The 27814-nt window shown below is 39.9% G+C and overlaps 1 protein-coding gene across 3 annotated transcripts; it reads right to left on the bottom strand.

The window, feature by feature from the left end:
* Window positions 1-27631, bottom strand: Bco2 (beta-carotene oxygenase 2). Of its 3 annotated transcripts, none has more exons than XM_075965963.1 (12): window positions 27445-27631; window positions 22264-22464; window positions 15094-15305; window positions 14559-14674; window positions 12861-12963; window positions 9548-9676; window positions 8595-8755; window positions 7328-7495; window positions 3230-3367; window positions 2512-2694; window positions 1676-1786; window positions 1-548 (listed from the first exon to the last, which is right to left on the bottom strand). In XM_075965963.1, exons 2-12 carry the CDS (start codon window positions 22425-22427, stop codon window positions 435-437), a joined length of 1599 nt encoding a protein of 532 aa, XP_075822078.1. In that variant the 5' UTR covers window positions 22428-22464; window positions 27445-27631; the 3' UTR covers window positions 1-434. The 3 variants fall into 3 exon arrangements, with proteins under 3 accessions (XP_075822078.1, XP_075822079.1, XP_075822076.1); XM_075965964.1 differs by lacking the exon at window positions 27445-27631 and adding an exon at window positions 23954-23993; XM_075965961.1 differs by lacking the exon at window positions 27445-27631 and adding an exon at window positions 23632-23916.
* Between the last annotated feature and the right edge of the window lie 183 nt (window positions 27632-27814).

The following is a 27814-nucleotide window of genomic DNA, read 5'->3' as shown; positions in this document are numbered from 1 at the left end:
CATAAACTGTTTTTAATAGAAATGTAAAACAAAATACACCCAGGTTTTGTGTTAGTTATTTTATTTTACCACTGCTGCAAAACAAACAACAGAACAACTAAAGGGAAAAGATTTCCTTCGGTCCACAGTTTCAGAGGATCAGCAGGCCATAGTGGGAAGGCATGGTGGATCAGTGGCAGGATGGGGAGCACAGGTGAAGGCTGCTCACATTGCAGTGGACCAGGAAGCAGAGAGAGGGCATGAGAGAACCAGAGACTTCAAAGGCTGGTCCCTTGTGCCTGTGATGCCTCACCCCCAAAACTTTCCTCAGCCTCCCAAAGTAGTGTCACAAGTTGGGAACAGCATTCAAAATATGAGCCCACAGGGGTTTTAGTTTTGGGTGAGACCCATTGTTTTCTCTCTGCACTTGATTCTCAGACCCTGTGGTTGTGCCATCAGACGGGTACAAACGTGCCGTGGAACCCGTAAGGCATCTGCAGAGATACCTCCGCTCGCCCCAGTTCTGCCATGTTCTTGGCGTCCAAGACAAGGAGAAAGTTACTTTCACTCTGGAAAAAGAAATGGAACACTGAAAGTTGCCTCTTCGTCTGAAAGCCCATCTCTGCTGGCTAGGACCTTGCTAAGGGAGGGAGCACCTCTCGCTCATGCTCATACCTGTTCCTGACACCTATGCCTCATCTAGCCACCCACTGTATTTGTCCAGTTGCCAGACTGGACAGAAACACCTATGCCTCACCTAGCCACCCACTAAATGTTTGCCCAGTTGCTGCACTGGACAGAAACACTGTGACTAAAGAAGTTCACACCCTAAAGTAAAGAAGCAAAGTTGTTTGTGCCAATTTTCTTCACAAGACGGCTTTGAAACTAACAATATTTTTTGCTTGGCCCTTTCTAATCTTGAAAAATATGTGGAAAATCTTTTTCCCAAGTTAGAAACGCTTCCATTTTGTGTTACTTAGGAGCTGTACAAAGGTCAGCATTAAAAGTCAGTCTGAGATTTGTGCTGACCTAATTACTGGAGAGTTAAGCACATGGAATAAGCCCATAACAGACATTACTAATTGATCACAGCACTTTTTTATTTTAACTAAACCACTAAATGGTTCAGAACTCCATACCCAGGTACCACTAATAATTTATCAAAACTTGTGCTTCAGGAGAACAATTTGCTATAAGATTGCCTGGACAAGTAGCATTATTGAGTCGCTAGCCAGAGCTTATACTACTGGAATCTTTTAGGTCAGTTTACTGAAACTAGAAACACAGATGTTGGTATGAGCATCAGGCCAGAAGCCAAATGCTTTAAACACTGGCTTTACCACTGTGAGACCAGATGCAGGTCACTTGCAACAAAGTGATAAATTCATGATATTCACATGAATAAAATGGTATCCCACAATTTTTAAAAATCATCATAATATATATGAAAGTACTTTGTCTATAACAAATACCTCTGAAGACATCATGTTGTTATGAGTTTGCAAATGGGACTTGAAGCCATATTGAATCATGGACTATGATTTTGAAAGTGGGGGAAATGTACACAGTAAAAAGGGGAAGTGGACAGAGAAGATGCCACAAGGCATCACAAGAGACTATGAGCTGCACCACTCCACACCGCGCTCCATGCCCTCCTGCTGTGTTGCTATGATCAGTGACAGGCAAACAAACATACCAGGTTGGGAGTGATCACCACAGAAAGAACAACCCCAGCATCCTCCTCATCAGCTCCTGGTGCCGGAACAAAAATGGGCTCTGAGGGATAAAAGCCATCTTCTCTCCAAACCTGCAAGTCCCACCAACACATAGAAAAGGCATCTGATGAAAAGTGAGGGGTGACTGGGGAGCGTTCTACAGCGTTCGTCACTCACAGCATAAGCTGGGCTGTCAACAGGATGCTCCAACAGCGACCACAAACCTAGGCTTACTGAATTAAATGTAGGTAAGAGGAGCCTCTGCTGCCTCCAGATCACCATCTAATATGGTTTCCCATCAACCTGAAATATAAGGGTCACTACAACCTTCACCCCATAAATCCTCCAGAAAAATGACATCAATTTTGCCATATTTCCCAAGCTTTGGCTTTCCTTTAGATTTCTCACAGAAAACCAACCCCCTGCTTAAGTGATTCAGTATTCTCAAACCTAAGAAAACAGCCGAACTGTTTAATATTAAAGAATCCAAAGTAAACTGGGCAACAGAGGCAGATTAGCAGTAAGAACACTGGCCCTTCTTTCAGAGGACCCGAGTTCAGTCCCCAGCAAACACACAACAGCTCACAATTTCCTGTAATCACAGCTCCAGTGGATCATATGTCCTCCAACCTCCACAGGCTCCTGAACACATGCAGTACATGTAATACGCTCAGCTACAAACACATACACATAAAATAAACAGATACTAAAATTTTTAAGAAAACTAATACATCTAAGGAACTACTTTAAACAAAACAGAAATAATTCAAAGGGCAGAACAGATCTTTGAAAAAGTAAGAAAAGAGATCTTCATTACCGTTAGTGTCTTGTTCACCACGTCAACCTTAATCAGAGAATCCCCCACCAAATGCCGAAAACCACAGCCATAGAAGAAATTATACTTTTTGCCATTAAATCGGCCATAGTTGATCTGAGGAAATTCAATCCCTCCTTCCTCTACAAGGTCCTCATGGTGTAGATTCTCAGGAGAGCACCAGATCTAAGAGAGATCCCCAAAGGGTTAAAAGTGACTGCTTAATTCTCTTTATTTTCTCTTAGTTCTCTTTCACTTCTTTAGAGTAAGGACACACTACTTTGTACGTTGCAACAGGATCTGAGAACTAACGTTTTACATCATGTTTCACATTGTTCCCCTTTCCATAGTGCACGTGCATGCAGAGAACACTGTCAGGCTGTGACTAAGATGTCAAATGACAACAGGATGCAAAGTGTTTCTGCATTCCGTGGGAAAAGCAGTGTCTCCAGAACGTGGGGAAGGCTGGATCACTCTCAAAAGCTCACACATTCCACAACCATTGGCAAGTTGCATATATCAGGCTCGGAGCAGAGAAGGCATGGTCAAACACGGTATCCATCCCACCCAGTTTCTGTGACTCTTGTCCAAACAAGTTTCCATGATCTCACCCAAGCTCAGACAAATGTTATCAAACCTCCAGACATTTGGAGAAGAGCCAAAGAATAAAGTGATGTCACTAAAATCCACATCCTTAGACTGACGTCCATGGGAAGCTTACCTCTCCATCGCCCTGTTTCACGGCACTGGCTGAAGAATAGGACAGTGGGCTGAGGTTCCTTCCCACAGGGACATCCACACTGACATCTAAGGGCAAAACAAATCTTCTAGGGAAAGATTTTGCCATTGAACTATAGACCTGTTCAGAAGAGAGAAATAAACAGATGGGGAAATGTCATCCATAGGCTAATAAACTAGAAACTTAAATTCAGCCATTACTAGAATTGTACAAATAATAATTCCAATTTATTCATTCAGCAAATACTTATTGAGTACCTGCTGTAGGTGAAATATTGTTTCAAAACTGGGAATGCAACACTGAATTTCACGAAATTTGTATTCTAGTGGTGGACTAATAATTATAAAATTAAATATTTATTAATTAGCATAAAATAAATCAATGATTATATAGTCAAAGGTTTCAGGAACTAGACAGAAACAAGAGAAGGGCCCTTTTTCATGTTTGCTGGTTCAGAGAAGAGACAGCTTAGCAAGATAGGACTGCTTAAACCCTACACATTCTTGAGCAAGGTCAATTTAGAAAACTAACCCTTAGCTGGCTCCTAGAAACTTAGTTCTTAGGCTGCTGTGTGTGATAAGAGTATTTGAAACCTTGAATGACACTGTGTAGTCAATAAATATAGTTCGTGATGATGATGTTATTTAAAAAGAACACCTGGGAGCTAAGGATGTGGCTCAAGGGTATAGTCCTTGCCTAGCAGGTACAAGACCCAGGATTTATTCTTCAGTTGGGAAAAAAAAGACTAACATCTGAGTTCCCCTGAGATTCTAGAACTTCAGGACCTGAGGTTAGTTATTCAGGACCTGTTGGCTAGATGCCTAAATGACTGATTTCCAGTAAGACCCTGAAAAACCAGGTTTGTGAACTTCCCAGGAAGGTAACAGGTCACACATGGTGTCAGGACTAGTTCTTTATATACTACGAAGCCTGGCTTCCTCCAGATCCTTCTTTTTGTACACACTGTGTTGTATGCTCAGTCTTGTGAGTCCTCCTCATGAACTGCTGATGCTATAGGCAGCCAGAGGAACTCCAAAATAGTCTGGATACTAAGACAGTGTTTAAGCAGAAGACACAAAGGAAAAATGCACAGTGTCTGTGACCATGAGCCTTAAGCATATTTTTCTCTTGAAATATTATAAGATGGAGAACAAATTGTGCCATTTCCTTACCTACCTACCCCATATCACCTCCATCCCACATAAAAATGATTTCACTGAGTAAAATACATGTTGTTCTTTATTTGAATTTTTTGAAACCTCTAGATATTACCCTTAAACTTTACAAAGAATTAGCCCTATAAAATTGACGTTTTAGTGAAGCAGTAGTGGCACACGCCTTTAACCCCAACACTTGGGAGGTAGAGACAGGTGGATCTCTGAGTCTGAGACCAGCCTGATCTACAGAGTGAGTTCCAGCACAGCCAGGGCTATATAGAAAAATCCTGTCTCAATAAAATAAAATTTTAAATTAAAAATAAAAGTCATCTTTTATAAACATTGCTTTCTTTTGTAAAACCTTAGCTAAACAAGAAGACAATTAAGGTTGGGTCAGGTGATGTGAACCAACCACTCCTTTGAGAAGAACTAAAAGAAGAAAAATTCAGATAAAAATTTTAAAAATAGGAGTTTGGAAGCAGTGATAAGCTAAAAAGGCCAGGAAGGACCATGAGATTTAGGAGGGAAAGGAAACCTACAGATGGACCAGGTATTAGAGGCAACTCTTCCCCTCAGGACCTAATGAGATGTTCAACACTTTAATCATTTGAGAAATGTAAATAAGCAAAACCACAGATACCACTCCACACCCACTGACATGGTTATTACTTTTAATATAAAAAAACAACATTGATGCAGGACAGTGGTTCTGTGGGTAAAAGCACTTGTCACACAGCATGGGTGCTTGAGTTTGAATTCCTGGAATTCATATAAAAGCCAGGTTAGATGTTTGCTTTATATCTACAATGACTCAGCTTCTACTGGGAAATGAGAGGCAGAGACAGGCAAATTTCCAGAAACTGTGGTCCTCTGCCTGAGCCCACAAACTAGCTGGGATTATAAACCGGAACCACAAGGCCCCGCTTCAACTTTTTTTTTCTTCTGAGACAACTGACCTGAAACTCACTATGTAGACAATCTGGCCTGGAACTTATAGAGACCTGACTGCCTCTACTTCCAAATACTGAGATTTACGGTATCTGCCACCATATGAACTTTATAAACACTTTTTAAAAGAAGGAACCAGTATTCTTCATCACATTAATAAAAAAGGGATAAAATCCATATAGTACTCTCAATAGTGAGAAAAAACATGAACTGCTACATTTAACCATGACCAAAATTCTTAGTAATATAGAAGTAGAAAAGGGAACTTTCCTAATCTAACAAAATAAATACTTTTTAAAAATTCTAAGGCTAGATGCTTTGCCACATGAGTGTAATACCAGACAGAGACAACAGGACCAGGGTTCAAGGCCAGTCTTGACTATACAGTGAGTCCAAGGCTAGCCTGCACTTCAGGAGACTCTGTCTCAAAAAAGGTATATATTGATAATTTATGTTTACATGCAATCTATGCACAAGTGTTTGTAACAATTTTTGTCATACTCACCAAAATTGTAAACTAGCAAGATATTCTTCAATAGGTGAATAGATGGTCAACTAGCATACACAAGACACTATTGCTCAATAATAAAATAAATATAAAACTATCAACACACAAAAAACATGGAGGAACCACAAATGCATACGACTAAAAAGAAAAGAAGGAAGGGAGAGAGAGAAGGAGGGAGGGAGGGGAGGAGGGAGGAAGGGGAGGAGGGGGAAAGAAGTGAGTCAGCCTAAACTGGCACAGCTCTAATCCCATCATTCCAGAGGGTGAGGAAGGAAGGCGATGCATGCTCAAGGCCAGCCTGGACTACAGACATTGTGAAACAGACAGAACTATAGAGACCACAGATTATTTAACACAAAGGGTGAGCCCTAAGAACTGTGGAGTTTAGTTAGTAAGAACAGATCAGTACTGACTCATCAAATATAACAAATGTTTCACAACAATGGAAGATGTTAATAATATTGGGTTAGTGAAATGATGGTTCAAATCATAAAATGGAATCAGGCAATAATGGTACTCATCTTTAATCCCAGCACTCAGGAGGCAGAGGCAGGTGGATCTGAGTTGGCGGCCAGCCAGGTCTACACAGGGAGTTCCAGGACAGCCAGGGCTACACAGAGAAACCCTGTTCAAAACAACAACAACAACAAAAAGCAAAAACAACAACAATAACAAAGGGTAAAATGGTTTGCTGCCCAAGCCCTACAGCCTGGGTTTAATCCTAGAGCCCAGAGTGAGAGAACCAATTCCTGACAGTTGTCTCTTACTTTCACTACCTTTACTCATGCACGGTGTCACCCATGTGCTCGCTCACTCTCTGTCTCTGTCTCTCTCTGTCTCTCTCTCTGTCTCTCTCTCTGTCTCTCTGTCTCTCGCTCTGTTTCTGTCTCTGTCTGTCTCTCTCTCTGTCTCTCTGTCTCTCTCTGTCTCTCTGTCTCTCTCTGTCTCTCTGTCTCTCTCTCTGTCTCTCTCTCTGTCTCTCTCTCTGTCTCTCTCTGTGTCTCTCTGTCTGTCTCTGTCTCTTTCTCTGTCTCTCTCTCTGTCTCTGTCCCTCTGTCTCTGTCTCTCTGTCTCTGTCTCTGTCTCTCTCTCTGTGTCTCTGTCTCTCTCTCTTTCTCTCTTTCTCTCTCTCTCTCTGTCTCTCTGTCTCTCTGTCTCTGTCTCTCTCTCTGTCTCTCTCTCTCACACACACATACACACACACCATACAGATGCATACATACAATAACAATAAATAATCCAAAATTTACAATATTGATATTAGAGAAACTAGGAAAGAGGAATACATGGGGGAAACACTCCATGATTTCAGTTTGTTTTTTTTTCTTTAAACTTAAATCTGCTCTATAACAATCCATTAATTAATACAGAACAAGCAACTCCCTAAAAATAAAATGTTAATGCATGGTATGGTGATACACACCTTTAATCCCAGCACTCAGAAGACAGAAGAGTTCATATGTTTACCTGATTGAGCCCTTCCCCTGCTTTCCTGAGATTCTGTAGTTGGTAAACTTCCAGGTTTCTCCCATCATCCTGACAGCACAGATCAATCACAATACAGCCGTGGTCCTCAAAGGCATTGATTTGATGAAAGGTAACAAAAGGTTTGCTATAATACACTCCTGGGAGAGTCTGCAGGGCATGCAAACAATTTAGGAAGACACTCAGTTTTCCTTCCTTTCCCTTCCCTTCCCCTCCTTTCTGTTCTCTTTCAGGAATAAATCTACAAAACTCATAGGAGGATATCCAACCCCCACTTACATGCCATGGTCAGTCGGTACAAAGGAAGAAACATCAGCACACAAAGGCCAATGATTTAAGCATTGCTTGCTTAAGTCATCTAATTTCATGTTTTTTTTTTGTTTTTTTTTTTGGTTTTTCGAGACAGGGTTTCTCTGTGGCTTTGGAGCCTGTCCTGGAACTAGCTCTTGTAGACCAGGCTGGTCTCGAACTCACAGAGATCCACCTGCCTCTGCCTCCCGAGTGCTGGGATTAAAGGCGTGCGCCACCACCGCCCGGCTTCATCCCATAATTTCATGTTTATCAGCGAACTGAGGCTGTTTGACACAACCAATCCATCATTGTGACTAATTTTAAAAGCCCTCCTGAAATGTGTGGTCTAATGTTTTACAGGATAAATAGTTCCTGGACTCTAATTACATGATTAATGGAAAGTACTGTTACTTTGGATGTTTATTATAAATTAAGTGACTAATTGAAAAATCCACTCATTATTCAAATAATTTTGTAATGAGATCATGGAAAATTAAATTTAGGATGCTATTGTCTTAGAGATGAACAAAGACAAGTACAATGGCGCTATTACTAATGGGGACATAGGAAGATACTCCATCAATATGCTGGACTTCAGTGGGGTTATGATACTGGCACACCAACAAGTCCCAGAAGCAGCTACTTAAGCTTCAAAGTGTCATTGCAGAAGTGACAGGAGTGTTACATTAACTGCACCCCTGCACTAACCCCCGAGAAAACCTGTGAGGAGCGCTCCCTGTACCCTTTCGGTGCAATCCTTTGGAGGGGTAAAAACATTCCTCACAGATTTCCAACACACAACATCCACTGTGATGGCTAATTAGTGGCCAATCCAACCAGAAAAAGAAAGTAACACTAGAAATATCTTTAAAAAATAATGTATGATGGTGAAAAGTCAGCCCTGTGGAGATCAACTTCAAGGGCAGATTTTCATTACAAACATGCTCAAATACTCAGCCTGTCCAGTGTGTTTATCCACCACATGAAACCGTGTGTTATACTGGGGCTCCCAGCTTATCCCATCAGCAAAGGCCTTCCCCCGGATTTTAGAAGAGACTATTTTCCACAGCTTCATCTTTAGAGGCTGTTCAATGAAGATGATGAAGTTTTCTGTCATTCCTAAAAGATTCCAGGAAACAATAGAATGTTACTTGGCAAGATAAGAATGACTGAGATGTGGCAGTGAGGGACCTGTCTGAATGACAGGGCATGCCACTGCTGACCTAAGTAAACACCATCCAAAAATACCTCCTTGTTTCCCGGATCAACTGGACATATTTCCTGTTTCTACATAGAAAAGAGAACTGTTAAGAAGACTTAGGTTAATGCCCTCAGTCAGGCTTTTTTTCTATTTTAAATTGTTCTGGTTTAAGGAGAACAGAAAGCAGAACAATGTTAAAGTGCTGTCGATGCTCAGTGTACTTACTCCTTAGTCCTTTTCCTGTGCACACTAGATATAGAGATATTTTGGCTACCACAATTTACAATACATAAAGTAAATGTTCTGAATAAAGGCTGAAACATCTCAAAACTTAACAAAACACTATTTTTAAAGGTTGAAACACACTCTTTACAAAATATAAGGTTCTCCCTTCACACACATATAAGATAGTCAAGACCTTTTTCATGTTTGACTATTTTTAAGATTTTGATATTGACTAAAATTATTAATTATCAATTTATGTTTCTAGTAACTACTTACATTAAGCAGATATGTCTCTTCAAGCAATCTGCAGGCTAGCATAAGGAGTACATGACTAAACAGAATAACTTAACTGATATTAATGCAATCTTGATCTCATTATCGCAATACTCTGATAAATTATCAGATGGTACTTGTCAAAAATAATCTTTCTGATACAGCAACATTAACTCAGAGCCCAGTGCAACTAGCCTCCTCCATAGACTCACCAAAGCTGTGGTAGTAGGAAGGCTTCATGGTCTCTGCGGAAGCAATAGAACACAGCACTTGTGCTCCATGAATCGTCTCCCCAGGCTCTGTCTTCCCCGGCGGAACCCGAATAATATTATAGCAAGAACCTGGACCACAAAAGTTTCTCCCTTTACCATTTTTATATGCATTCTAGAATGAAAGATAACCTGTGCCCTTGAGAGGGTTTGGCATTTAATGAGCATGCTAGAAATAGCTACTGATGGATTAACTAATAGCACACATTTATGTAGCTACTCAGTGAATGAATAAATATTTAGGTGATACTGAACTATCTGCCTGGTATTATAATTTGCAGTGTAGGACATGATGAACTTGCATAACACAGAATTTCACAATCTCCATTGTTCTAAAGGAACAAAATAACCAACACATTTTTCTTGATTCATTTATTCTGCAGCCATTTACTGGTCACCAATCATATTGCAAACACTATCCTAAGAATCCTAAACACTATATTTCAAACTCTTGGATGCAGTAGTACAGAGAAGAGATAAAATCTATTCATCTCTAAAACTCAAATAAAACATACGAGCAAAAATGCAATGCATCCGATGGTGATATGAATTGCAATGTAAAAACAGCTAGGAATGGGACTACAGCGATTGTGAATGGGTGGGCATTCCTGTTTGCTATTCTAAATATGGTAGTCTAGGAAGGCTTCCCTAAGCTGATGCCATTCAAGTAAAGGCCTGGAGCACGTGAGTAATAGGTACACATTATTGCAGATGTCCAGGGTGGTGAGAGAGAGCTAGGTTTTGAGAGACCACTTCATATATAGGAAGCATCATGTTTTAAACAGTGACAAAAGGGATAGACAAGAATAGTGATAAATTAATATGAAGAACATAGTTTTAAGTATTAAAAACTAACTGGGTTGATAAAATATTCTAAGAAATTCTGCTAATTTCTAAAGAGGACCTTAAAATATCTGAAAAGGCTAAAACTTGACTATGATTTGCCCATTTATTCCTTAGTCCCTTTCCTACAACTTTTAACTCTTAAAAGTAAATAATTGCAGGCCTTTTAAAAATTACAATCAGAATTATTATGTATCTAAATGTATCCCAGGTATTCAAGCTCCCTGCAACTACATATACATTAAGTTCCAGTTCATAACCATCTCACTGAACCAGATAATCAAATGAGAAAACAGATACAGGTTTGGTATTACTTGGGACTAGAATATAAAAGGCATCCCATGGCTTACAATTGGATTATCCAGTTCACTGAATTTAAACAGTCACTGAACTAAAGGGCACTGAAGGCATCTTGAAGGCATTATGCAAGACAGGTATCTAATATGATGAGCAATGTGAAAGAGAGCTGCCTTGCCCAGCACCTTGATTCTGATTCTGACAGTCTCCAGGAGTTTCTATAAACAGGACGTTGAGGCAAAGTAACAAACATGGGCAGTCATGATTGGTGCCCGAGTTTCTCAGTGAGATCCAGAGACTATTTGCATCAAGATGCCCTGGGATCCATAGTAAAGGTGCAGATTCTTGGTCTCTTTTCAGTTCTGCTGAACCAGAATCCCTAAAGATGGATGGAGCCCATGCTCTATCCCGATAGCAAGCATTCTAGATGACTCTTGGATGCAGTAGGTTGAGACTGATGATCTGGTTGCTATTTTAAGATATATAACTAAGAATGATATCTTCCAAATAACAAATAAGTTTAAAAATAAACTACTTAGTTAACAAAGTTAATAAGAAGTGGATTTTTTAAATGATTAAAAAGTGATGGATGGAACAAAACAAACAAAAATATACCCGTGTCAGCTTTAATATCCATAAAACCCAGTGGTCTTGTTAGGAAAACATTCCCAATTTAGCAGGTTTAGGTGATGTAGAGACTAACTAAATTCTGATCTTTGAGGGAAAGACCCAGGTAACTGTATGGTTCCCCAGTGAATCCAATGTATAGCTAGATTTGAAATGGTCACCAAACGCTGGCAAAAATTCAGTAAATAAAAGCACTTGCCACCAAGTCTGATGACCTGAGTTCCATCCCCAGGTCACACACGGTAAAAGGCAAGAATTGACTCCCACAGGTCGTCCTCTAGTCTCCATGTGTTATACTCTCATTAGAAGGAGATCTACTGTTTCCTATAACAGTTTTAAAGAATCAATATATGAGAACAAAGAAAACAGGCTGTATGAAAGAGTATTCAGGACATCCTTTCTGTACCTTAGCCAATACAACTAAAACTTCATCCATCTTCATACGCACTCCTATGTGTAGATGTAGACCTAAAGAGCAGCAATCCACAAAGCCTACAATTCACCAAAGGTATACCACAACTATAACACAGGTTATATTAACTATAGACAATAGTCGGGTAGATAGTCACAAATATCTAATACTTTCAACTAACACACTCTTGTTCAGAGAACATGTTCTCAAAAACAGGAACACCAACTTGCCATCCCTGAGAGAGTGGGTGTATAATTTTAAAGGTCTTAAGCAAGCAGAGGGAGAAATGGTGACTGGGTGGAGGCTGGATGTTAAATAATATCAATATAGCCTTCTGGACTCAGTGACTAATAAAACAGGATGACTCATAGCAAGCCTTTGTGTTTAAAGTCAGGCCTTGTTTCAGGTCTGGCTTTAGAAACATGGAAACTGGTTCAAGCAAATGACTTAAACATCCTCAGAGTTCACTGGCTTCATCTGTAAAATGGAGGTAATAACAGGGTTGTATATAGATTAAAGAAAAAAGCACAAAGAAATATGCTTATCCCTAGCCCATCTTAGGAACTCAATAAACATTAGCTGTAATTATTAGGTATTGGAATATTCTGGAACAGATTGGTAGCAGGTTTGGAAGTAGACAGACGATTAGCATATGGTGTACAGAGTTGTGAATGCCTTGACCTTGACTTTCTTTGCTAATTATGCTTTGTGATAGAAAGTAGACCCTCCCTACATCCCTTTTTTATAGCATTTTACATTTCTTGCTTTTACAATATAGTATGTCTTTAAAGTTTATATTCAAGAGAGATATGCCTTTGATGCTTATAACACCCAAAATCATAATGGAACATAAAGATGTAAGTTACACTGAAAAAGACATATAGGAAATCAGCTGCTAAGCATAGATACAAAAGGACCACAGAACACATGCTTAATGAAAATCATGTGTTTTAACCTCAGTAATGCCTCTTTGGAACCTTTCAAGTGGTATTTCCTGTTTATATTTTAAGCATAATGGAGCTCTGGGGAATGGTTTACTTTTAATTATATCTAAAAATACTTCCATCCTCACTTTACCTCTTGGCCCATAGGTGTTCCCCATATTGTATGCTGTTCCATCTGAGTCATAATGAGGGTGTGCAGTCGCTCCATTCACAGCAATAAATTTGCTCCAGTCCACCTGCAGGTTTAAGACCATTTAAGAATTATAAGTGATTCACAATAGATCTTTATTAACATAAATTACCATAGAAGGCTGTCACCTATGTTGAAAGTATGATGTGAGAAACCTCTGAGAAATCAAAACTTTATTTTTCCTGCTTAAAAAAAAACAAATGGAAAACAAAACAATAAAAAACAGCAGCACCACAGCCGGCAACAAAAACATCTGTGCAGATTTATCTAATATCACGGCAAAGTTCAAAATAAGCATAACAAATATAATCAAAAATAAAATTAAAATTTTAGTCTGAGGTGGTGGAACACACCTATAATCCCAACACTTGGGAGACTGAGACAGGAGGATCACAAGTTCAAAGTCAGCTTAAGGTGCATGGTGAGTTCTTGGCCAACCTGAGCTCCACAGCAAGATATGGTATCAACAACCAAGTTGTCCTGAAATGTAATAATTAATGTGCCAAGGCAATATGGGTCAATACACCCTCTAGCCTGCTAGTTACTGGGTCTAGGAAGAACATGAGCCTGCCAGGGCTATTTCCTTATACCCTGGCCTTGTGATGTTAAAACTAAGGTAGGAAATGGAAGAATGGATGAAGAAAGTATGGAATATATACATATTAGAGTACTACTCAGCAGTAAAAAACAAGGACTTCTTGAATTTTGCATACAAATGGATGGAAATAGAAAACACTATCCTGAGTGAGGTAAGCCAGACCCAAAAAGAGGAACATGGGATGTACTCACTCATATTTGGTTTCTAGCCATAAATAAAGGACATTGAGCCTATAATTCGTGATCCTAGAGAAGCTAAATAAGAAGGTGAACCCAAAGACAAACACATAGGCATCCTCCTGAATATTAACTCTCATCAGGAGATGAAAGGAGACAGACAGAGACCCACATTGGAGCACCGGACTGAAATCTCAAGGTCCAAATCAGGAGCAGAAGGAGAGAGAGTACGAGCAAGGAACTCAGACTGCGAGGGGTGCACCCACACACTGAGACAATGGGGATGTTCTATCGGGAACCCACCAAGGCCAGCTGGCCTGGGTCTGAAAAAGCATGGGATAAAACCAGACTTGCTGAACATAATGGACAATGAGGACTACTGAGAACTCAAGAACAATGGCAGTGGGTTTTTGATCCTACTGCACATACTGGCTTTGGGGGAGCCTAGGCAGTTTGGATGCTCACCTTACTAGACCTGGATGGAGGTGGGTAGTCCTTGGACTTCCCACAGGTCAGGGAACCTTGACTGCTCTTCGGGCTGACAAGGGAGGGGGGACTTGATCGGGGGAGGGGGAGGGAAATGGGAGGCGGTGGCGGGGAGAAGGCAGAAATCTTAAATAAATAAATAAATATAAAATAAAATAAAAAAACTAAGGTAGAAGTTTGAGATTATCTTTAAGGAAAACCAGCCCTACAAGCATTATAATCCTGCCAGAGGGTGATGGCAGCCTAAATTAACAAATGTTAATGTTTTGTTTCTGTGAGGATAGGCCTCTAATTTCTTGCTTAACTATCTAGATTCTGTAAGGTACTCTGAATAAAAAGAAAATTGGGATCTATTTTACTCATTTGGGGCCTACACATTACCTTTTCTGTCCTTTCCAGAGTTTCAATGTCCACTTTATTCATAAAATTGGTCTCGGTGCTCAAGTAGTAATCACCCTTGTACTGTACGAAGTTGACATTGGTGTTGTCAGTCATGACTGAAATCAGGTAGCAGACATTAACCACATGCTCTGAGGAAGAAATCTTCAATGCCCTCTCTCTTTCACACACACACACACACACACACACACACACACACACACACAAATACACACACACACTCATACACTCACAATGTATTTTTCAAGGACTGGAAAGATGTCTCAAAATTTAAGAGCACATATTGCTCTTCCAGAAGACTTGAATTCTCTTCCTAGCACCCACATAGGCAGCTCACAACCATCTGTAACTCCAGCTCCAGGACATTCAACAACTTCTTCTGGCCTCCACGGACACCCACAATCACAGACACATGCATATAAATAATAATATACTTTTAAAATGTACATTTTCAAGATTTCTATGTGTATAGATACTAATTTAAATGATGATCACTGTCGTTTTAAGGGCTCCTTACCAGGTGGCTCAAACCTGGACATGAAACGCTCAAAGATATTCTTGCATGGGTCAGGCAGAGCCAGTGTGCCAAATTCTGAGACCACGATTCTATCTCCAGCACTGTTGGCCTTGTATGCATCACTCTGTAGAAACTTGCTCCTGTATGTCACCGTGCCCTTCTCCATTCTGAACTGGTGAAGCAAAGCCATTCCATCAAACCAATGATTGTATCTGCAAATGGGAGGTGACAATAGAAACTAACTTAGGAATAAGGGAAGCATGGGGTCGAAATGATATTTCTCTCATCCAAATATAAAGATAAGCAAGAACATGGGTCCCCAGAACCAACCAAAAACTCAGAGAATCTGAAATTAAGGAATGACAGTGTTCTGAATTCCCTGGGCTACAACAGGAAAGAGCAATTTATATTCTCCTGACCCTGATCCTATGATTCTTAACCCCTGTCAAAAAAGCTCACTTTCCACTGGGCTGAAGGAAAAACCTACAGGTGAATCCTAAGATAATTCTGTGCATGCCAGGTGGTGGCAGTGCATATCTTTAATCCCAGCACTCAGGAGGCAAAGGCAGGCAGATCTCTATGAGTTCAAGGCCAGCCTGGTCTACAAGAGCTAGTTCCAGGACAGACTCCAAAGCTACAGGGAAACCCTGTCTTGAAAAACCAAAGAAAAAAATAATAATTTTGCTCTTTTCCCTATGACTAGGAGGAGAGAGAAAACCTGGCATTTTCCAAATCAGAACAAGTTCCTAAAAAGAAACATTCATCCTCACATCTTAAATGCATTCAATTTTCTGTTTATTATAGTTTTTTCAATTTTATTTTTTGCAGAATCATTTTGACCTTATAATTACACTAGAAATTACCTATTAAAGTGATGGAGCAGGTTTAGCAAGATGGTGCAGAGGGTAAAGGTGCTTGCTACCAAGCCTGATGACCTGAATTCAATCCCCAGCACCCAGAGGATGGAAGGAGAGAACAGACTCCTGCATGCTGTCCTCTGACCTCCACATATATGCAATGGCACATGTAAAAAATAAAAATTAAAACATGGAACATCAAAAACCTGTAAGCAGAAAAAAATGTAGCCCTGTTTTGAAAAAATTTTATCACAGCCAGTGTAATGATATGTACCTGTTATCTCAACACTGGAGAGGTAGATACAGGGACTAGAAGTTTGAAGTCACCCTGAGCTAAAACCCTGTCTCAATAAATAAATAAATAAATAAACAAACAAAAGAGCTATTATGTGATCTTTTCTTTCCTGTGTTTGACAGAGTAAATGCTTGATGTCATCAGTATGGGAAAGGAAAGCTAACATCATTGTCTGAAAAGACAATGGTTCCTGAAATCAGGGCTGGTCTTTGTTCTCTCAGGCTCAGATCAACATTACTCACAAGAGCAAAAAGACAGAAGCAAAAAAAATGTATTTACTTGTTGTAGGAGGCCACTTGTTTGTTCTGGGTTGCTCAGTTCCGAAATAACCACACAGAAACCATATTATTTGCAATACTGTTTGGCCAATAGCTTAAGTGTGTTTCTGGCTAGCTGTTATATCCTAAACTAACCCATCTCCATTAATCTGTGTATCGCTACATGGCTGTGGCTGGCAAAATTTTGACATGTCTGTCTCTGGTGGCAGCTCCATGGCTTCTCCCTGACTCTGCCTTCTTTTCCCCAGCATTCAGTTTAGTTTTTCCCACCTAGCTCTGTTCTACCCTATCAGGCCAAGCCAGTTTCTTTATTAACCAATAATAGTCACAGCATACTAGGGGAATTCCACATCATCTACTGATGACTGAAAATAAACTGATTGTAGAGGTTCACACATGTTACCCCCAAATATGCCACTTTGACACACTATTCTGAGTTTGGAACACTTTAAGATCAGCAGCTGCAGACAAGCACTATGGCTTTCTGTTTTCTTTCCAAAAGCAGAAAATAAAACTCCTTCATGAAAGATGGCCTCCCTGTATCAGAAGGAAGATAGACATCCTTGTACCTGGAGACACGAAGTTGAAGCAAAGAGAAAATAAACAGTATAAGCTGATTAAACGAGCATTCCCTTTGTCAGTGACTTTCCCACAACTAGCTGCCCCAGCTCCAACCCTTGTCACAATTTACTACTTTTGGCCAAATTACTATCTCTCTCTCTCTTTCTCTCTCTCTCTCTCTCTCTCTCTCTCTCTCTCTCTCTCTCTCTCTCTCTCTCTCCCTTCCTCCCTCCCTCCCTCCCTCTCTCTCCTTTCTCTCTCCTCTCTCCCCCTCTCTCTCCCCCCTCTCTTCTTTCTCTCTCTCTCCCCCCCCTCTCTCTCTCTCCTCTCTCTCTCTTTCCTTGTTTGTAACAGGGTCTGACTACATAACCCAGGCAGGCCTTTAACTTGCTATGCAGATGAAGCTAACTTCAAACTTGTGATCTCCCTGCCCCAGCCTCCCAAGTACTAGAACATAGACCTGCACCATGCTCAATAGCTCTTCATTTTCTTACAGGGATTCCCAAGTACATACAAACACTAGCAAACAGAGGTTATATGGCTCCCTCCCCATTATTAACCCTCTCAATTGCTGATTTAATTCCTGGGACTAGTGAAGACCAAAAGAAGATGAAGAAAAATTTTTCCTCCTCTACAATACATACCATATTATTATCTAGCACTAAAAAGGAAGAAAACCCTATCATATGTCACAGCATAGATGAAGCTTGAGGATCATTAAGTTAAAGAAAATAGACTAGTCATAAAAGTACGGACACTATATAATCTATTTATATACAACCTTAGAAGTGGACAAAGGGGCTGGAGAGCTGGCTCAGTGGGTAAAAAAGCACAGTCACATAACATGCAATTACACACACTAAATAAATGTACCTTAAAATTAAAAGCAAAGTATTGAGGTTTATAAAAACATGGATAAAGTTGGTTAATGGAGGACAGAAAAAATGACAAATTGCTGCTTAACTTGTTAGTTCCAATTTTGCAAGATGAGGAAATTCTGAAAATGTTTCACAGTGTGAATATACATGACACTAGTGAACTGTACAAATGGTTAAAATGTAAATTTTAAATTCTGTGTGTTTTACTACTTTTTTAATGTAGATAAAAAGAAGAAAAATGTCCCTTTATTTTCCATAATTTCAGATGCCGTCTTTATCAGATGCTCAGTTTGGTAAGTTGTGGGTCTGTTTTTTTGGCTTCCTATTCTGTCATCTACTCCTTTTTCATGAACAACGTCATAATATTTCAATTGTAGAGAATTTACAGTACTCTAGATGTCTTGTACAAAATTAGCAGTTTTCATTTTTAATGTGTTCTTGATAATTCTTGCATATTTATTTTTCCATATGACCTTTGATATTAATTAGTATAATTTCTGGTAAAGAGCTTGTTGGAATTTTTATTAATATCATAATGTATTTATAAATAACAGGAAATGCACCTTTAAAATACTGTCACTTTGCTCAAGAACAAGAGGTGACGTTTCCATTTGTCCAAATGTGCTGTCCATTTCTAAGCACAAAACACCAAGAGCCAAGTCCCTTTCCTAAGTATTTAGTCCACTGCTACCATGAGTGATGTTTTTTCCACCAGCATGGGTCTATAGCCTGTTGCCTTGCATTTTACTGTTTTGTTTAGTGTTATTATTTATTTTGGTTTTATGATTTACTAACCTACCATTTGAAAGGAGAGGGTTTACTTCTTCTCTTAGGCTTTGGTCCCTAAATCAATACCTTTAATCTAACTGTGTTACTTACATATGGTTTGATGCTGAGTTTCACATAGTAGTGAAAACACTGAGCATCTTTCCTGGGTATGGGGGTAAAAAACACTTGCAGGGCTACACACAGAGAAACACTGTCTCAAAAAAAAAACCACTTGTAGCAGTTCCCAATTTAGCTATTTTTACATAAAAATACAGGCATGAAAAAGAGAGAAGGTATATTCACATTATGAAATCGTGTTAAGAAACTATCTGTTAAGTCTGATTTTCCTGGGACATTTTATGAGACATGGATAATGAATTTCAACAAAAAGTCTTCTCAGCACCTATGAAGATAATTTTATAACTATTCTTCTTGGGTAGATTTCCTATTGATGAGCCAACCTTGCTTTCTTAGACTTCATTCCACCTGGTCTTTGTGAATTTTACTTGTAATGTGATGTTAGGTTCTGTTATAAATAATTTATTAATGTCAAGTTACTAAATATGTGTGTGTGTGTGTGTGTGTGTGTGTGTGTGTGTGTGTGTGTGTGTGTGTGTAGTTTTTTGAGACAGGGTTTCTCTGTAGTTTTGGAGCATGTCCTGGAACTAGGTCTTGTAGACCAGGCTGGCCTTGAACTAGCAGAGATCCACCTGCCTCTGCTTCTTGAGTGCTGGGCTTAAAGGCGTGAACCATCACCACCTGGACCCTTGCGCCTTTTAAAAACAAAAAGAAAGAAAGAAAGAAAGTGTATTTTATAAGTATATTTAGCTGCCTAAAAGTCAATCTGCTTAAAAATTTCTATCTCTATCCATTCTAGTAATTCATATTTCCTAAAAAGTTATTCAAGATTTTCAAATGCATTTGCACTGAGACCCACAAAATCTCTTAGGAGTTGTTTTTTTTTTCCTGTTTGAATGGTTACTTATTTGTTCTCTCTTGTTCATGTCTATTTGTGCTTTCCCACTTCTTTTACACTCTGTTATTTATTGGTTTGTGTACTTTGATTTTTCTCCACTTTCAATCTCTACCTCAGCCTCCATCCTCCTCTCCACCTACCAGCAATCTGACCTCTAAAGTACCTCCCTGAAGGCCTCTTGTGCAGTGGGGTGTGGCACTCTACTGCATTTCATGCATACTATCCACTGACTACAAAGCTCAGCACATTATAATGCCTATAGGATGAAATATATATCCTGAAATTATCCTGGGAATGTCTCATTCTCTGGGTCCTTGGCCTCTTTTCAAAAACAGATGGAGAGGAATGATGGACTGTGACAGCCAGGCACATGCTCTGGTGTAGCTGACAGAAAAGCAGAATGGTAGTTGGCAGAGCAAGGGAAGAAAGGAAGAAATTCTTTGGTAGAACGCTCATTTCTGTAAACTAAAATGAGTTCTGTGGATGGATGTAATGATAGTGGCACGACAGGATGAACGAACTCAGTGCTATTGAACTGCACCTTTGTAAGTAGTTAAGATAGTAAGCTTATGTTTTACATATCTATTGCTCAATTTTTAAAAGGTAATAAGCTCTGAAGTAACAAGTCACTAAAGATAATGATCATCTCTACTTTATAACAACATAAAGCCATTATAGTGTGAATTTTTAAGTGTGTATGTATGTCTATAAATAAATACATATGCCAGAGAATGTGTGTGGAGGTCAAAAGACAACTTGCTGGAGCTGGCTCTCTCCTTTGATGTGTGGGCTGGCCTTGACACATCATGCTTGTTAGCAAATACCTTTACTCACTGAGCTAACTTGCTGGTATGATAGCATAAATTTTTTAAAAAGCAGAACAAGAGAAATTTCTACTGGTGATTGCAATTCTTTTCTTATTGATTTTTTGATTGATTTTTTTGTTTTATGTATATTAGTGTCTTGTTTGCATGTATATATGTGTACCACATGCATGCCTTGTGCTCAATGAGGTCAGAAGAGGGCTTCAGATGTCCTGGAACTGAAGTTACAGATGGTTGTATGTTACCATATGGTTCTGAGACTCAAACACAGGTCCTCTGCAAATGCAACTCAAAATCACTGAGACATCTCTCCAGGTCCCCAGATGACTGCCATTTTTTAAAAGGTAAGTCTATGGAAACAGTAGAGAAGGCTGGCAGGGAGTAACATAAAATTGTTAAAGAAGATGTGTCAGGGAATACATACTCATCCCTCCACCCAAGGAACTTTGCTGTAGTTTAAATTTTTCATACAAAAAATTTTCAACATTTAAAAATGTTACAAAGCAGATTATTTCCTAGCCATAGACACATCTGCCTATTATTTTATATCCCTCAGACACACAAAGAAATGATATCCTAAAGACTTACTGGGTTTTTACCCAATGTATCTACCTATTGAGTGCTAGCTAGCAAGATTTGAGATATTGGGAACATTTAGATAAATTAGGAAGCATTCTGCCCTCATGGATCTTACATCCTAGCCAAGGAACACTGCTAACATACACAAACAAAACAAACAAGGTGGGAGAGATGGCTCAGTGGTTAATAATAGTTCTTGTTGCTCTTACAGAGGACATGGATTCAGTTTCCGGTACCCACAAGGTGACTCACAATCACCCATAACTCCAGTTTCTGGGGATCTAATACCTTCTGATCTCTGCAGGCACCAGGCATTTATATGATACATATACTTACAAAGTAGGCAAAACACTGATACAAATAAAATAAATGATAAATAAGTCATTTTTAAAAGACAAACCAACAGCTGGGCAGTGGTGGCAAGTGTCTTTAATCCCAGCACTTGGGAGGCAGAGACAGGTGGATCTCTGTGAGTTCAAGGCCAGCCTGGTCTATAGAGTGAGTTCCAGGACGGGTTACAGAGAAACCCTGTCTCAAACAAAACAAAACAAGAAACCTAAAACCTAAAAACAAACAAACAAAAACAACAGAAAAAAACAAGCCAATAGAGTAAATGGACACTCGCAATGAAAGTGCTACGTATAAGCTGGTAATACAGTAAGTCTTGGTGTTCTTAAAATGGAAGTCACAGGGGGCATTAAAGGAAGTGAGATTTGAGTTGACATCAGAAGGACAAAAATCAGGACTAAGAGATGAAGGAAGACATGTAAGAGAGCATCAATGCCAAGATATTAAGCAAAAATATGTGGAACTCTAAGAGGCCATTGTGTCTGGGAAGTTCAGGGTGGCAGAGAAAGAGGCAGGAGGTATAGGCCATGCCCTTCCTTCAGGCCTTGGGGTTTCTCAGAGATCCTTGCATTGCTCTTTTGTGAACTTCAAATTCACAATTCATGCTGCACATGAGGGAGCACAATGATTTAAAAACAAACAAACAAACAAAAAACTTTTTTTTCTTTTATAGGCAACAATTTCCTTATCTCTAGTGGAAGACTAAAATTGCAGCAACCACCACAGAGAAGAAATTGCTGAATTCATGTTCCATAGAACCAAACTACACCATGAAGCCCACATTGTTCTCCAAAATCTAGGCTTACTTATCCTTTCCAAACTCGAACTTCCCAGGTCCAACCCGAAGGAGACTGCCGTTGAGCCACTCAGGAATGTGTCCTCGGACTTGAGCGGAGATGGTGTCCAGTGTCTCCTCCACCGTGGTCAGCAGTGGAGCAATGCACAACAGACTCTCTTGTTGTCTCGACATGGTGTTTGGTGAGTATTTCCCACGTGCTTCTTCGAAACTGTGAAAGAGAAGCGAAAAGCACACACATGTGCACACATGCACACGTGCACACACACATATTGTTACAGGATCTCTTGTCAACATGTTTATTCCACTACAGACACAAGCACACACACACACATTGTTACAGGACCTCCTGCTAACATAAAACCCCTCCAGGCAATTCTATGGAATGAGAGCTTGAAGGAAATGTGAACCTAAACCAGTCTCCAAATTCTTCTCGCCTTTCCTTTTCCTTTTTTTTCTTTTTAATATTCTTTATTGAATCTTTGGAAATTTCACATCATGCACCCTAATTCTAGTCTCCTTGCAGTCTCCCCATATCCTCCCCTCACCACTACAGAGTCTCCCAAAAGAAATTTTTTTAAAAAATCAAACCAAAACATGAAGTGTTAACATAATACCTTAGTTACTACTATTGTCATTTCCCATAGTTGAACAATTCTTTTCCTTTTCTAGATTAACTCCTCATGTTATTAACCCCAGATGTAGTAATGGCAATTTAATTGTTAGAGAGAAATGGTGGCCATTCAATATTTCCATAGTTATATTGATAATGGTACCTTAGGTAAGTCAGAATGTAATCCCAAAGATTTCACTTTGATCTCTAAGTATTTATCAAGATTTGGATTTAATTTCTTCTATTTTAATTATATATATATATATATATATATATATATATATATATATATATAAATAAAACAAGAATATTTGGCTGTTGAGGTGGCACACTACTATAATACCAGCACTTAAAAAGTGAAGAGGGAAGAGCATATAAGGCCATCTGGACTACCAAGTAAGATACTTCTCAGAAGGGTGGGTGGAGAGCAGGGGGAAGTGGGAGGACCAGAAGGTAGGTCAATCAGCAAGTTGCTTACTGTGCAATCACGGGACTTGAGTTCCTACACTCAGATAAAGAGTGACAATAACATTGGGTGCAGCAGCAAGCCTTGTTACCCTATCACTGGTACAGTGAAGAGTCTATGGTTTGCTGGCCAGCTGGTTTAGCCCAGTTAGTTATCAGCTACAGGGTCAGAGAGAGAGAGCATCTCAAAAAATAAAGGTGGAAAGAAACTGAGGAAGACAGCTGCTATCAACCTCCAGCCTCTACCTGTAGACACACATGCAAACACACACATAACAGAAAAAGTAAAGAAAATTCTACCTGTTTGTAGGGTCCATGGGTCTACCCCTCCTCCCAGGGTTCATCTTGAAGACAGTTTCTAGCCAGACATCTTGTTGCAGTTTCCAGCTAAACAACCTGTTTGTTCCTGTGCTCCCTCTGCCCCCCTGGTGGTTAGCTGTTGTAGAAGGAGCAGGCAGCAAACCACCACCCAGCTAGCTTAACCCCCAAAATAACCACACAGAAATTGTATTAATTAAATTATTGCCTGGCCCATTATATCTAGCCTCTTCTTGGCCAACTCCCACATCCTGATCTAACCCATTTCTACCAATCTGTGTAACACCACGTGACTGTGACTTACCAGCAAGATTCTAACCTATGTCTGTCTCAGGCAGGAGACTCAAGGCGTCTGCCACTCTGCCCTTCTTCCCAGCATTCTGTTCTGTCTACTCCGCCTATCTAAGTTCTGTCCTATCAAAAGGCCAAGGCAGTTTCTTTATTCAACCAATGAAAGCAACACATAGACAGAAGAACCTCCTACATCAGTTAGCTATAGGGGCAATTGTTTACTCCACCTTGGGTGTGGTAATTTCCCACCTGCCTGGGGGGACTTCCATTGTGCAACAGCTAGGTATATAAGGTTTTTTCCTAAACTTGAATAAATGGCACTCGGCTTATCTCCTCTTGAATGACCCAGGTCTAGTGTGTGTGTTGTTTTAATCTCCAAGCCTTTGCCCAGCTTGCGAACTGTGAACTGTACCTAGAGTGATGCAGGAAGTACACCTGTTGTTCAAGGTCTAACTTAAATGTTCCTTCCTTTAAAGAGAGTAAGTAGTCTAGAGTGTCTAGGTTCAACTCTTATGTCATTTCCAAAGTAAGTTTTTTAACCTCTCTGTGTTTTTTCTTCTAAGATAGAGAAATAAAAATTCTTATCATGCCTTACATACTAAGTGATCATGCAAGTTTACTGGAAACTTTAGAATACATACATAGCCCCAAAATGCTTGGTATTATTTATTTAATGTCTAATGATCAATACAATAAGATGCACTATGGATTTTCTTTCTTTGAAACATGTTAGTTTTTCTACAAAGAGCTAGACATTGCAGAAATACTGAAAAGCCTCCAACCCCAACAAGAGGAACTCGTTATCCAAGGGGTCAGATGAGTCACTCTGGTATCATGCCTCCCTGTTAGTCTCTGGTACAAGAGCTCAAATCCAAATTCCTGAATGCCACTCTACTCTATACATAATAATACATAGTATCTGTTATAAAGCAAGTAACTATATGAAAACATGGGAATGATGGTGTGTAGAGGTATTAAGAAAATGCTTTGAGCCAGGCAGTGGTGGCACACACTTTTAATCCCAGCACTAGGGAGGCAGAGACAGACCGGAGCTCTGTGAGTTCAAGGCCAGCCTGGTCTACAAGAGCTAGTTCCAGGACAGGCCCCAAAGCTACAAAGAAACCCTGTCTTGAAAAAACAAAACAACAACAACAAAAAAAAGCTTTGGGAAAAAAATCTTGTTTTTCTTACTCTACTTTTGTAAACAGCGGTGAATCTATTTTATTCTCCTCTTAGATTAAAATTTCCTGATAAAAAGCAGATTAACTATTTCGCATAGAGTTAAACTGAACAGCCCAATTAGGTACACATGAATTCTAAGTATTTCACATTTTATGTGTATGCCTGGTGCCCTCAGAGGTCAGAAGTAGGTACTGGATTCCCCAAATCTGGAGTGAAGGATGGTTTGCACCACCATGTGTATGGTGCGAATCAAACCCAGATCATCTTGAACAACAGTAACCAGTGCTCTGAACCACTAAGCCATCTCTCTTGCCCCTTCATTTTAGATTATATTTAGATATCTGTATTCTCTGGACTCTATGTTATTGGCAATCTTGCCCTCTTCAAGCTTCTTGTAATATTTGATATGGTAGATATTTGATATGCTACCATCTCCATATACCTGCTTCTGTTCTTGGCTTGGGAGACAAGCTATTCTGACATTGAATTACTGTTTTAATTTTGCTGTCCTCTAACTATGCTGCTTTTTGTCAGCTTCCTTATTCTTTAGTTGACAACCTCAGGCAAACATCTTAACCCCATCGAACCTCAAGTTTTTCCATGATAAAATAAGGATTAAGAGAGGTTAATGATTCCTGTCTCTATCTATCATCATAATTAAATATAATACTTTACAAATGTTAATCTCCTTTCCCTCTTACCACCACATAAATGTCCAGGTATAACCTTGGACCTTTACTCTTTAATCTCGGCATTCCTCCTTAGGAATCTCTTCCTGGCTCTTAAATACTCCAGTTATGTCTTAGACATGACTCTCAACACTTGACCTTCTCTTCTGAATCAGTTCTTTCGCCAGCTAAAACACCTCACTTTAGTCTCTCTGTGGGCACTGAACTCATCTTGTTTTCTGCCCTTACAACACAGTTCTTCTGACCACAGCAGCACAGGACCAGGAGGGGAAATTTGAAAAAGACTTCCATGGCTTAAGTATAAATTTCCCAGACTCAAAATTCTGCATGGGTAACTTTATTCTCACCAGTCTCTCCTCCCTGAGACTACACATTTTTTCCTAACCTAAAAGTGCTTCTTGCCTGGCTCTGTGCCTCAACTTCTCTTTCCTCTGAGTCACTTCCTCAACCTCCCAGTTGGAGGAGAAGCTGGAAAGAGAAACTCGGTGAGGAATGAAGCTGCTTCCACACACCAGAGCTTCCTACTTCATGAGCCACTTGAGCCCCTGGGCCATCTTAAGAGTTGGAGACCTCAGGCCAATTGCCTCCAGCTCTAAATAGCTCCTCAGGACTCCAGATTCTAATTTATCTGTAGGATAAATGAGATGAGCCAGGAAGATGGTTTTACACCAGTGTACTGATCTGACAAATGCAGAGATGCACTACTCCTAACTCAAGTTTCCTACACACAAATCTGGCCGTATCATTTATCCCTCACTAACTCACAGCCTTGTATAGTCTCACCCCAACCTAGCTGTTCACTCCACCTAAATGAACTATACCCTAATCTCTTCTCATGAATAATCTACTCTCTACACCCAGGATCTTCCCATCTCCTTTATATGAAATTGTCGTGTGCAATTTAACCTTTAAGTTCTAGTTTCTCGGTCACCTGCTTCCTAAGCACCACATCCCCATTTCCTCAGTGCAGCTGTTGGTAGTGTCCCTGTGCTCCTTATCTGGCTGTCTTGTGTGATAAAGATAAGTACACTTTACAGCCTCTCCGAGAAGTACTCCTAGAATACAAAGTCTAGCTAACCTCTCCTTGCCCTAACACCTAACACACTGCCTTACACACACTGCAAGCACTAAGTGATTAGGTAACTTTATAATTTACCGTGTATATTGGTGCAACTTCTGGCAGTTCTATATCAACCAATTACTGAAAATAAATTCTTGAAATACCAGTTACAAAGAAAGTTACAAAAGAAAAGCCACAGGGTTTGAAACCAGTTTGGAAAATGCAAATACGAAAACCAAACATTTACATAGAACATAAAGCAGTGGTTTTCAGTTTGGAAAAGTCAGAATAGAGAAAACCCCTTCTGATGAAGCATCCAAGAAAAATCTCTAGACCTAATTCTGCCCTAGTGTGTTGCATTAACTGAGTAAACACAACGACTGTTTCCTTCACAATGAGTAAACCAATCCTGTCAGCCTTCTTTCACTTCTCCCTCTGTGGAGTTGCTGCTTGCATCATACAGAGGGAAAAACTTTAGAAGGCTGCCATAATCTTCAGGACGGAGTACCAGCAATCTACCTGAAAACTGGTAAGAAGGGGACCAGGAAGGAAGGGATTGGGGGAGTCCCCTACCTGGGAGCTGGTGCACTGCCACAGAAAGAACGCCCACTGCAGTGGCAGGAAGGCTGCTGAGGAAACGGAGAAAGATCTGAGAAAACTTTTACTCAGTTCAGGGGCAGCAGGCAAGTCTTAAGATTTCCAAATCCGAAGGCACTGGCCTTATTAAGTAAAAATGAGCCTGGGTTGTCTCTGCCCCTGTGACAAAATGGGACTGGGGGGAGGGAAGACAAGGGGTGGGGCCTCAAAACACTAGTGAACTTAGTTCCATGGCAGGTATCCTAACCAACTATAAATAATCTTTGTTTCAACATCAAAATCAGACCAATTATAATCTCCCTCCTTGGCCAACCCTTTCTGGAACCTGCCCCCACCTGTAGTTAAG

This window comes from Microtus pennsylvanicus, chromosome 3 (assembly GCF_037038515.1).
Source record: "Microtus pennsylvanicus isolate mMicPen1 chromosome 3, mMicPen1.hap1, whole genome shotgun sequence".
Lineage (NCBI taxonomy): Eukaryota > Metazoa > Chordata > Mammalia > Rodentia > Cricetidae > Microtus > Microtus pennsylvanicus.
The sequence above is the reverse complement of the archived record's forward strand: the minus strand, read 5'-3'. Positions and strand labels throughout refer to the sequence as shown.

Bases quoted from the DNA above. Each gene is read 5' to 3' on its own strand.
- Bco2 (XM_075965961.1), bottom strand. From the start codon at position 23,675: ATGAACCCTGGGAGGAGGGGTAGACCCATGGACCCTACAAACAG. The intron at 14,675-15,093 runs GTAAGGAGCCCT...ACCTGATTTCAG, and splicing joins GTCCAGGTTTGAGCCACCTG to TCATGACTGACAACACCAAT. The intron at 1,787-2,511 runs GTAATGAAGATC...TGGGACTTGCAG, and splicing joins TGGTGAACAAGACACTAACG to GTTTGGAGAGAAGATGGCTT.